Here is a 13,268-nt window from a genome sequence, read left to right on the forward strand (position 1 = left end):
CGTCTGTAAGCTGTTAGTGCCTTAACTACCGTTCCACAGGTGCATGTTCATTAACTGCATGGAAAACATTGTTTAAACCCTTTACAATAAAGATCTGTAAAGTTATTTGGATTTTTACAAAATTATCTTTAAAATACAGTGTCCTGAAAAAGGGACGTTTCTTTTTTTGCTGATTTTACATATATATTTATATAGCCATTTTTAACCTTTATGCAGTCATTAAGGGCAGGTTGTGTAACACCCTCATCCTCGAAAACCATGAGCAAAACCAAATTACATTAAATTCCATTTGGCCTATGCAGTTTATGGTAATGTGATAATTTTTATGTTTGATTTTAAAGACATCTGTTTACTTTTGTACAACAAACAATTTTGGTACTGTGTTGGGTCAACTTTCGTGATCTGTTGCCTATTGATGTGTGCCTGACGAAGATCAGCTAGACTGAAAAGTTGCTGTTGTTTTCAAAACGGAATAGTACAACAGTGTGCGGATCTACGTCTTCAGTTAAATTTTAATGCTTGTTGTCTTGATCCGGCACAAGTTGAAAAAGTTTTTAGATATCCATTCTTCCCTCTTTCAACACTCAATGTCTGATGTAATATCTGGTGCCTGACACAGAACCAGTTGAGAACCGCTGATTTAGTGTGTTGTGCAAGCATTTTTAGTCCTCACCTTGTAGTTTGCGTGAAAGTTCAGTCTTCTCCTGCTCTAGGCGTCGGATCCTTCTCTCGTAGGCCTCGGATGCCAGGCTCTCCTCCAGACTGCGTTGAAGATCAGCATCAACCTGTGCAGGTCCCATAGACTCCCGTAGACAACCTCGGTCCGACAGTGTGCTACACATCCATAAACACCACACAGAAGATTGAAGAGATTTTTTGATGCATAATACCAAGGCTGAGACATGTAATATTCCATATATTCCAAGATTGAGATGTATGGACTAGATCATTTATTTAACCCTAAAACAGCAAGAGTTTTGGGCATGTTCACCAAAACTATTAAGAAATTTCATCTTTGTGACATACATAGGCTGTTAATTTAATAAGGGACTTCAATTCCTCATGGGGTCATCACAAACACTTGATGATAAAGATTAAATCAAATGGGCAAAGTACTTTGCAACCTACATATCTTACTTAGGAAGGCATGATGAATACATCAATACATAATGTTCTGACTCACCATTTGCTTGTGTAGGTGAAGCCGACAAATGGGAGGTGGTGTCCAGAAAACGCTGTGTGGGAAGGTGGGGGCAACGTCTCCTAAAGTATTTCAGAAAAACAATCCAAGACTCAAAGGGAGGAAATGTGTGCATCATCTGTCAACTTTAAAGCTGACTAAAGCATTTGTGTGGAAAAATTATCACTCATATAAATGATTATTCTTTCATTTAACATTTACATACAGTTAAAAACAATATTACATTATATGCTTAATTTTGTCTGTTGATATGCCATAATAGAACTGGAAATGTCATGAAACTTTGATTCATATATTTTGATATATACCTGTATTTATATTTGAATTGAACTAATGATATGTTAGGGTTAATAAAATTAACCACATTAAAATATATATTTTGAAAGCATATTTAATATTGATATAACATGAAATGTTTTTATATATTTTTTTATTTTTAGTAGTTATATTTTATTTTCATACAAAAATCAATGTGCTTTTTAAATCTATTCATCAACCCCTTGCAGTGACACGGGTTCAGTGGGCCCCGATCTCTGATTGGCCACAAGAGAATAAAATTAGACACATACACAGTTTTTAAGGCAGTCGTCATCCACATCAAAATTGGAGGTGTCGGTGGGGCTGCTGACTTCAGGGATGTAAGGGGCCTCGCAGTTGCGGATGTTGTCCCAGTCAATGCCAGTGAAAAACGGGTGCTGTTTAAAGTCATCAATGCCATTCTGGCCCAGCCTGTGTTCTCTGCTACAGATGAGCCGTCGAATCAGATCTTTAGCATCATCAGACACATCTGTCATCTGAAGGGGGAACTGAAATCGCTCCTGGCAATTAGAGAGTTGGAACATCTGTGAGAATTGAGGAGTAAGACTCTCTCATTTATGAAGACCTCTGCCTAACTACACTAGTTTACAGGGGGTTTAAGACTTGCTCTACTAGATAGGTCCTGTCAAAGTCCTAGATAGTATATGTTATGAGTATAGTATAAGTTAAGCACAAAATAGGGTTCCCACACTTTCTGACCAAAGAATTTATATGACTTTTCCAGTCATTTGCTATTACTGTATATGGAATTTTTAAATTTATTTCATAGAGATTTTATTCACAAATAGCCATTTCTACCTGATTTTTTAACTAAGCATAACTAAAAAAATTTTTTTATTCGCTTTAGAAATTTCCATGACTTTTTAGGATTTTATTAATTTCCAATACTTTTCCAAGCTTGGAAATCACAATCTTCAATTTCTCTGACAATTCCAGGTTTTTAGTGACAGTGGAAACCCTGACAGTCCTCAATAAACCTTGATAAAAAGGTGAATTTTTACCTCATTGTTAGGTTCAGATGACTAATCCAGAATAAAATAGTGAAGGAAAGACAAAAATAATTTTAAATTCAAAACTTCTAAAATTCACTCATAATGACTTTGTTGTTTTTTTACCAGGCAAGAGACACAACTATTTTCTTGCTAAACTACAAGAAGAAACAGGTAACCTAGAAATTAAGCTACTGTACCAGAAACTGTTTTCAGATGGGAACATCCACATTTAAATAGGGCTGAGTTTTGACACAGATTTCCAAATTTGATTCCGATTCACAAGCTCTCAATTAGACTCGATTCTGATTCGATTCAATAATGATTCATATGGGTATACTGTTTTTCAGTTATAATGTCCATTTTGCTTACATATGACAGAAATTCTCTCACAGCTAATGTTGTTAATTATACAGGGGACTTTCTAACTAGGTACATTACAAATATTAATTTGACTAATATATTTATTTTATAATTTTGGTCACATTTCATCGATGGTCACATGTATTCAATCGATAAATATGATATTATATTGCATATGTTATATTTTGTAATAATTTTATTGTTTGATGCATAATTTATATTATTTACAATTATTTACACTGATTTGTAGAACATGTGCTTAAAATCGGTACTGTCTTTTTAAGAAAACTGGCATTTCTGTAAAGAGCATCTGTAATGGCACTTTTCCACTGCACGTTACGGTTCGACTCGACTCGACTCTGCTCGCTTTACTTTTCTGAGCTTGCTTTTCCACTGCAGTTTAGTGCCGCCTCAACGTGGGTGGGATAATAGGCTGATCGTCATAGTGACATCATACCGCGACACAAACATTACTGACCATAAACAACAGCACAACCGCTAGCTGTTAGCAACTAGCTCATTGTGCTGCATAAAGCAGTTGTTGCATGGTGATTTTACACAAGTGTAAAAACAGTTAAATTGGCCTGGTTGTTTTAGAAACAAGCTTTCCAGTAGCTGGTCAGCTAAGTTTTATAGAGTTATAGAATATAGAGTTAACGTAACAAAACGTACAATCCTCCATCGTGGACTCCAATAATGCCGTGGCCGAGTCCAGGGCACTCTCCCTACCATTGCTCACCGGTCTATTGCCATTGATAGCATCCATTTGGTCGAACCACTTCCACTTTCTTCTGTTTGAACCACTCCGGCTGTTGTTGTCCTTGATTGTTCTGTAGTCACTTTTAAGTTTTTTTTAATTTACCCTACATTGTTGGTAAGTCCGGTGGTAGCCGTGTGCGGCCAACAGCTGAGACACTTCCTGAAAGACTTTTTCGTTTTGCATCGTTTGGTTCGTCGCTAACGAGAGGAACATCTGCACCTCGTTTATTGGCCACGGCGTGGTTTTGCGCACAGCCATTTCTTTTTATAATTCGAAAGTCGCGTGAACAAATGATATTGCTATCGCTGTTGCTAACTAGTGGGTTGATGCCCTGGGTTGCAAATCCAGTGACGCTGGTAGTGACGATTCTCTTTTACCAATCAGTGATCTGCAGGGTTTTGACGTCACATTTAGTATCGGCTCGGCTCGCTTGGAACCTCGACCGAGGTGGTACTAAAAAAAGTACCAGGTACTATCCACAGTGGAAAACCCCCAAAAAGTGAGCCGAGTCGAGTCAAGCTGTACCGTGCAGTGGAAAAGCCCCATAAATGAGAGTATATTAATGAGAGAGGACTCAAATGGCTTCTTTACCTCAACTGTGCAGTTTGTGATTAGAATTCAATATTGTGTGGATCTCGTCTTTGGACACACATTACACGGAACAAATCAAACTTTAACTGTCAACATGCAGTGAATGGATGTTGAAATTCTTCGCCACTATACTACTCAATCACTGGTGAAATCTGAACATTTACTAGCCAGTGGCTATAATCACAGACATTGTTTGTCACATAGTGCAAAATTTGGTCTCATTTGCGAGCGCATTGTAGAGAGTTGTGCGTGTAGTAAAAGATCGAGCTTGGGATTAAAGAATTTATATCGATATTATTCAGATGAAGATCGCATGCTTTGGAAAATTTATATTTTTACCCAGTCCTACAATTAAAGCAGAATTGTGTCATTTCAATGTCACAAGAGTCAACAAATGGAATTATTTAATCAATAATGCTTTTTTTTTTTTTTTTTTTAAATCGATTTCCTTTTAAACACTGTCAACAACTGTCAAATTATTTTTGGCACAAAATCTATCACATGGCATACGATGCAAACTCACCTTATGGTTCATGATCTTGCCATATGTCTCCACTAGAGACTCAGCGTAAAAGGGTGTCTCTCCATACAGCATTTCATACATGCACACACCTAGAGACCACCAGTCACACTCCGGCCCGTACTTGCCCTTCCCGTCCTCCATAGCCTGCAGGATCTCAGGAGAGATGTAGTCTGGAGTCCCAACTGCCACAGAGGACTGGACCTGAGAGAAACAGGCACAAGGCACAAGAAGGCAGGAAGTTATAACATGGCACTTACTGAGAAAGTGAGTTTGACAACTAGAGGACTGACAATGAACTCACTGTTCCATCTTCCTTGAGTTTAAGGCAGGAGCCAAAGTCAGCCAATCGGATGTGACCATTCATGTCCATCAGGATATTGTCAGGCTTAATATCCCTAATACACAAACAAGCGCAAAAATGTAAGTTCTTAAATACCAGCAAAACAGCATCCACAAAAAAGTGACAGTATTACCATGGTGTATGGATATGAAACCATGGTAATGCCATGTTTTTTGATTTTGTGTATTATTTTTGACAGGGGGACATGTACCGTAGTAATACCAATTTCCAAACACTATTTAAGATGTTTTACACCACTTCCTGTTCATCTATATCAATAAATATTGCAACCGTCCTGCAACTGGCAGAAGTACAATAATGCTTTCAAGGACACACACAGATGATCCCACTCACATAGCTGGGGAATTTACCAACATCAGCATGTCATTAATCATAATAGCTCATAAACCCTAAAACTCGACACTACTGATGTGATCTTTGTTGCATTTTACAGCCAACGTCTCGAATAAGACATTACAAGCTCACACACTGTGTATGTGTGTGTGTGTAAGCTGAACTAGCTTTAGCAGAGTGCTCATATTCTGAGTGAAGACAGCAGTGGAAAGTAGAGAGATTATTATTATTATTATTATTATTATTATTAATTTTCAGCAATGTGCAAGATATAAAGATGTATGCTACTATGCGTGTGTGAAAGGTGAGAGGCAGGCAGTTGTAAAGTGCTAAGGCAGATTGCTAAACTGAAGCCTGTATCAAGACTTTAACACAGAGAAGTCTATCTGTGAGCATGCGAGGAACTCAGTGGGTGGTGGAACTCTTTCTATAATGGCTTGACCTCCATCCACACCAAATATTGGAACAAAAATATGTTTATCATATACAGCACTCCTGTTTTGGGTGTCACATTTCATAAGTAATCTGACCATTAATACATCAACTAGACTTTTCCATCTTAACTGAAAACAAAAACAAAAAAAATTGGTAACAAATAAGGTTGCTTAAGTAAACATTTGATACACAGTTGTTAACAGTAACAATACTTTTACAGCATTTATTAATCATGGTTAATGTTCACTTCTACATATACTAATATTTGTTAAGATTTAAATTGATTAACAATTAACCATAGTACATTTATAAATGAATGCATTACAATTATAGTAATAAAATAAATTAATCGTGATTAATAAATATTGTAAAAAAATATTGTCGTTGATAGTAGTTGTCACTTATAGGTAATTCTAATGCATTAGAATTCCCCAATTTGTTCAGTGTTTGCTCAGCGCAACAACTAAAAGCACAATGCAAACACCACCTGTAGAGTTCTGCTTGGGAACCCAACCCTTAACGAGACCCTGTAACCCTTTTTATACTACTGGTATTGTCAAAATTTCAGAACACAAAATTGCTCACCAATATGAAGACTTTAGGTTAAAATTTATATGAATGCAAAAGGTAAATGGCATTAGGTCCTGCAATTGACCACCATTTCTTTTAAGTGTTTCACCATTTTTAATCCCTTTTTTGCCTTCACTAGTTCATTTTAAATGGTCCTGTTGTGTGACATATCAATGACAAACATTACATGTAGTCTCTAAACAGAATTAGTAAACTACTGTTTCAAATAATTTTAGATAGAGTATATCATGTTACATGTCAACTTCACAAAAGTATGTATAGTGTCAACTACCCGTGAATACATCTGACTGCAGAACTAACCAATCCATATAATTCACAATGGACTTTTATTTTTGCAATTTGCAAACCCCAAATTCAATGCAAATTCAAAGAATTCCATCAAAATCTGACCCAAGCCCAGTTTGTCGGTTCCCATCAGGTCCTTTAGAGGACCTTTAAACATCCATAATCCAAAAGACTATACTGCACACTGCCCAGACCTCTCCTTTTATTGAATCTGTCACGGTGGCATTTAACAGTTTCCCCTTGGCTTGATTGGGCCATTTTCAACGCCACGGTCCGGTGCCACAGAGCAAACAGAATAAAGCAGAGCAGCACCTGCAAACCCAATTAAGAGGGTAGCAAAACACTGAGCCGCTAACAAATACTGAACAAAAAACATGCTCTATGGAGCCCGTAGATTTAGACTTGGGCTAACAAGGGTTTATGCCAACTCATTTTACAGCAGATAATGTGGAAATATTCAGGGTATAGCAGTTGATAACGATAGCTACTCAGGTTTGAATCTTCTCAATATTACTCCAGTTGTGTGTGTGTTTTTTTTTTGTTTTTTGTTTTTTTTCTCCCAATTTGGAATGCCCAATTCCCAATGTGCTCCAAGTCCTCGTGGTGGCATAGTGACTCGCCTCAATCCGGATGGCGGTGGACGAATCTCAGCTGCCTCCGCGTCTGAGACAGTCAACCTGTGCATCTTATCCCGTGGCTTGTTGAGCGTGTTACCGCGGAGATACAGCGCGTGTGGAGGCTTCACGCCATCCACTGCAGCATCCACGAACAACTCACCACACGCCCCACCGAGAGCGAACCACATTATAGCGATCACGAGGTGGTTACCCCGTGTGACTCTACCCTCCCTAGCAGCCGGGCCAATTTGGTTGCTTAGGAGACCCGGCTGGAGTCACTCGGCACACCCTGGGATTCAAACTAGTGAACTCCAGGGGTCAGTTGAGTGTTTTTCTATATTGTTTTAAAAATCCAATGTAACCAAGCTTGATTTTAAACTACACTACCAGTCAAATGTTTGGACACATCTAGTTTAGACACCCTTATTCTTTTTTTTATCACTGTTTTCCACATTTCAGAATAATAGTCCAGTCATCAAAACTCTGAAGCAGTACAAATGGCAAAATGGGAATTATGTGGTGAACAAAAATGACCAAACTAGCCTATATCTCAGTTTTTCAAAGTCAAGCAACCCTTTGCCTAGATTACAGCTCTGTGCATTCTCTCGACTTCATAAGGTATCCTCCACCTGAAATACTTTTTTAACAGTATTGAAGGAAATCCCTGGCATGCTCTGCACTTGTTAGCTGCTTTTTCTTCACTATCCGGTCCATCTCATTAATTAAACAAAACAAAAGCTGCCATAGAAGACAGCTTCCTATGTAGGCAGGAGACAGTGAGGCAGCTCACTAAGTTTTGGAACAGACCCATAGAGTGCATACCTTCACTATCCAGTCAAACTCATCAATTAAACAAAACAAACAAAAAAAATTTTTTTTTAAAGGAATTCAGTAGGCATAAATTATACTTCTTCAAATACTTGAGATTAGATCAAAATAGATCAAAAGTTTTTAACATTATGAGAAACATATTGTTAATTCAGTCAAGTGTGTCCAAACTTATGATTGGTAGTAAGTTAAACTTGGCTTGCCTTAAATCCATGTTAAACTTGGTTAACCAGGCTGCATGCCTCCTGCTAGGCTAAAAGCCATTCACTTTGTAATGCTCCATTATGGGGCTTGGTCTGGTCAGCAGGGGTTGTAGTGTAGGTGATAATTGGGTGACTCTGTTCCCGGCTACTGTCTTAAGGAGCAGTGGACTGCGAGCAGAGGGAGGTAATCCCACTTTAAGACCAAAATAACCATCTGTGAGCACCATCTGGCCCTGCTTCAAGCCTAGCACAGGGAGATCTGGTCAACTAAACACAGGAAGAACGAGAGAGGGGTGGGACTTGTTGAATGGGGACACTGGATACATTTCAACAATCCTTTAGCGTATTGAGCTCAATCCATTACATGATCTTGATCCAAAGACCTCTAAAAAGTATATGGAAACTTCAACTTGTAGGTCAGTACCCTCTGGTTGAATAAAAAGCTTTTTTTATGAGCACTAAGACCGCCGCTGGTGTTGCCAAACAAAGGTCTTTGTGAGGTCATCCAATCACCTGTGCAGTTTCAAATGAATGTGGCTTTATCCTCAGGCAACGACTGTGCATCTCTCTCTCTCTTTGATAGGGGATCTTTACAGGTAACTAGAGATTCCCTCTCGACTTTTGAGGTGCGATGAGCCATGTCTCGGTGGCAAATGAAATTCTAGCTTCTCTTTCGGAATCAGCTGAAACAAGGAACCTCACATCGCACACATGGCATTAATCAATAGCATATGGCCCCTGATCAATAACCCAGTAAAGACACACACATAATGCAGTGGTCACACACAACAAAAACACACACAAAGACAGATGCTAGTGTGTCTGGCTGGCTCTTCAACTGTGACATGGGCCGGTCCTCTTCACAGAGGGCTCGATAAGCAGAGAGGGCACCCTATGCAAATATCTAGCTGAGAGAAACCAGGCACTTAACACCACTTACAAGCACAATCTCTAAATATCCTCCACTTTAACACAGCAGCTTGCCCACTTAGTCTAATGAGAGCTGGGTGAAAGCAAGCGCTCCAAGCTGTTCCTGGAAGAAGCTTTCAGGGGAGCAGCCGACTAATGTGATCTGCATGGCGAAGGGAAACAATGTTTGAAGGATGTATTTAAATTGTAAATATGAATTAATATTGAGACAAAATTCATTTTAAATGGTTTAAATCCACTTTAGGAAGAAAAGCTAGGGTCTTTTCCTAAACCTAGTTGGCTTCCTCCAGAGGCAGCATTTTAAGATATCATAGGTGCACTCCCATTGCAAAGGCTGTTCCAAAAGGTAGATATCTAATTATGCTGCCTCTTAAGATATCTAATTTTGGCCAGATTCTAAGGTATCATCGTATGTTCAGTATCCTTCCCTGTATAGCAGGGAAGCCAGAAAGCACCGTGATGAGCTTGGTGGAAAAATAAATTCAAGATGGCGGACAAAGCGAGATAAATTTTTATTATAAATACACTCATAATCCATTCAGTACTAAAAAGTATCAATAAATAACAATTTAATTTGATACAAATGATGTGTGTATGCTGTGTATTTTTATGCTCATTATAGGATCGCTTTGTTTCTCTCACGTCACCTGTATTGAAATCGGTGTGTGAGGAGTGCTATTTGAATGATGCATGAAGCTGCCGCTTCATGCTATGCAGAGCATTTCAAATCGCTCTCCTATGAGGCTCCATAGGCAGAAGACAGCGAGGCAGCTCACTAAGTTTTGGAACAGACCAACAGAGTGCCTACCTTCACTATCCATCACAAAACAAAACTACCACAACACAAAAAAAAAAAACTAAACAAAAAGTGCATAAATACAGTTTAATCCATTTAAAGGATTAGTACACCCGAATTTGAAAATTCGATCATCGTTTACCCACCTTCATATAGTTACAAAACCGTATTACTTTCTTTCCATGGAAGATGCGTCATGCCAGGTTTGATGTCAATGACGATGCATGCAAGTACAAACTGAATTTGATTTAAATGACGTCAAACCTGTCCGAAACGTTGTATTATGTGAACGTGAATGTAAATGAGAACTACGGTGGATGGGATGATTTTCAGTGAATAATGAGTGAAATTTCAATCTGTTCCTCACACAAAACTATTATATGGCTTCAAAGGACGTCTGGAGTCTAATGGACTATTTTCATGTTTGTTTGTTTTTTGTCATTTTTTTGAGATTGACAACAATGGTCCCCATTCATTGTTACTGTATGAAAAAGAGCAGCATGAACATTTAGCTTAACTTAAACTCCGAAGTAAAAAAAGGGCTTGGAACAACATGACAGTGAGTAAATGATCACAAAAATGTTGGGTGAACTATTCCTTTAAGCCAGTTGTATACTTTTAGAAGACTTGGAATATGATGCATGGCGTCACATGATCTAATTTTATGACACCTTTGGGTCCCTTTTTAAGGAGGTATTCTTTTTAAAGAGGTATTCTTCAATATTCCCCTTTTGTGTTCTGCAGACAATAGAAAGCCATACAGATTTGGAATGACATAAGGGTGAGTAATTGATGACACAATTTTCATTATGGGGTGAACTATTCTTTTAGTCAGTTTTCTGAGATGGTGCGCTATTAAATGTCAACCCATGACTTTGCATTCTTGCACACTGTGGTGTCTATTAACTATTTTCACACAGTAAACCCACCCTCAAGCATAAACAGATACACTTATTCCCATATGCACACCCTGCAATATGGCTTGCTCGTACAAAAACACACCCACAACAACCCCATCCCTAGAGACCAATCCATGCTGTCCCCACCCTCCACAAACCAGGCGTGCCAAAGTCTCACGAGAGGAGAGTTGACCACACCTCTAACCCCATGATTACTGCCTTGAACTTCCCTCTGCCTGTCCCTCTGGCTGCCCCAAATGCAGTCTACAATTGGCAGACCAAGAATAAAACAGCTGCATGCAAGTTAGTGAGGAGAATGTGAGTACATTAGAGAAAGTGTCTTTATAGTATATGTACCCAAATGTGCTTGGTCTGTTGAAGCACACCCAAAGTCCCAGTACAAAGACATTCATCACAGCTTGGGCTCTATGCAACTGCTGTCTATCATTATGCAAATGTGGAGAGGCCACTTCTTGTGTGATAACTGAAGATGGGTTTCAATTCAACAATGGGTCTTTTCTGCTCTCTGACTTCAGTGCATGCTTTGTTGATTGATTTATGCTTAATAATAAGCAGTGAAACTGTCCTAAAGAATCTCTTTTATGTAACTACAAATTTGACATTCAATGTAATAAAATGGCATTTACTCATGTAATGTTCTTGGTTAAATACATGCTAATATATACTGTCAATTACCACAGGCACTAATTTTGAATCAACCCTCAGTTTGTAAAAATAAACAAAAAGTTGTTTTTACAGTAACGCACTTACAATGGAAGTCTATGGGGCAAGGTATTCTGTAGGGCGCAAAAACAGAATGCGTTTTGTATTTTTGTTAAAGCACTCGTATTAATTCTTCCAGAAAAAGTGTGTGTTTTTTGAGCTGTAGAGTTTTACAATTTTCTTTTTAAGTTTCTTTTTAGTGGCTAAACCTTCAAAACAGTGCAATGCCTTGCCCCATAGACTTCCATTGTTATGCATTACTCAGTATGTTTACATGAAGTTTTATACTTTTAAAGTTTGATTTTAGTCTGACTTAAACAACTGTTCCACTTTTTAGTCCAACAGATATCTTACTAGTTTTTGTGGGTGTGGCAGCTTCCCCCCTACACTGGGGGGTACATTGCTGGTGGTGGTGCCCTAGGCGACCTTGATTATAACTGCACATGTAAACATTCTGACTGTACAAACATTTTTTGGTTGATTTTGATAATTGAAAACAATTTCCTTTGGTAATCCATAACATCCGATAAGAGTTTCAAATTGGGTGTCACATAGTTGCAATTAATGTGCAGAGAGAGACAAGAGCTCACCTGTGAACATAATGTAGCTGATGCACAGAGTCAACAGCCAACACCATCTCTGCCAGATAGAACTTGGCCATGTCCTCAGGCAAACGATCTTCAAACTTACTGAGCAACGTCAACAGATCTCCCCCTACATAGTAGTCCATCACCAGGTACTGCTCGGAGAGAGAAACAGGAAGGGATTTAAACAGAAATAGTATAGGAATAGGAGAAAAAACAAGGTACATTCTGGAGGGGATGGAAAACAAAGACATCAATCTCTGGGTAATCACAGGCAGTCTACATCTTTAAAATTCTTTTGTCACTCTTTTTTCCCTTGCATTAACTCATGCTATATCAATTACCCTTGACATTCTTTCATCTCTAAACCTCTTTATCACTCCAGTTTTATTCTCTCACTCTACCACTCATGAGCTCACAGTGATAGTTTATAATAGAGTCCCTCTTCTCTCATCACCTTACATACAAAACAGCACAGTTAAATATATACTCTGCTGTCCCTCGAAACTCTCCATAACCAGTGACTTATGATCATCCCATTATCTCCCCCTCTACATCTCATCACTGACAAATGATAACAAAACTGGAGGCTTCAGATTCTTTATTACTCATTGTGCCTTTAGAACATCTGTCACATGAAGTCATGAGCCAATCCAGCTCTATACCTGTAACCAAAAAAGATCCCTTAATTTAACGGCATTAAAGTCCTACAGAATTCCATATGACATTGTTCTGCAAATTAAAATAGTTCCAAACAAATGCAAAGCAGGACCAAAAGTTGCAAGTTGCCAAGCAACGCACAGACTGACAGCCTTTTTAATGCTGCAAATAAATGAACGTTACTTGTCCAATCAGATTAGTGGACCAGAAATAACTTCTGTACAATTAAAACATAATAAAAATCATTAAAAAAGAAATAAAAAAAAGAACTCTTATTA

At 38.3% G+C, this 13,268-nt stretch overlaps 1 protein-coding gene across 5 annotated transcripts in view; it reads right to left on the bottom strand.

Moving 5' to 3' along the window:
- The window catches only part of cdc42bpab (CDC42 binding protein kinase alpha (DMPK-like) b), a 93,540-nt gene that overhangs the window by 33,944 nt on the left and 46,328 nt on the right, over positions 1-13,268 (bottom strand). For all 5 annotated transcript variants that reach the window (XM_051655056.1, XM_051655060.1, XM_051655058.1 and 2 more), the window contains 6 exons: positions 12,337-12,485; positions 5,047-5,140; positions 4,746-4,946; positions 1,771-2,019; positions 1,184-1,263; positions 674-834 (listed from right to left, as the gene is read on the bottom strand). In XM_051655056.1, coding sequence (XP_051511016.1) covers positions 674-834; positions 1,184-1,263; positions 1,771-2,019; positions 4,746-4,946; positions 5,047-5,140; positions 12,337-12,485 — 934 coding nt within the window. The remainder of the gene's footprint in view (positions 1-673; positions 835-1,183; positions 1,264-1,770; positions 2,020-4,745; positions 4,947-5,046; positions 5,141-12,336; positions 12,486-13,268) is intronic.

This window comes from Myxocyprinus asiaticus, chromosome 25 (genome assembly GCF_019703515.2).
Source record: "Myxocyprinus asiaticus isolate MX2 ecotype Aquarium Trade chromosome 25, UBuf_Myxa_2, whole genome shotgun sequence".
Classification (NCBI taxonomy): domain Eukaryota; kingdom Metazoa; phylum Chordata; class Actinopteri; order Cypriniformes; family Catostomidae; genus Myxocyprinus; species Myxocyprinus asiaticus.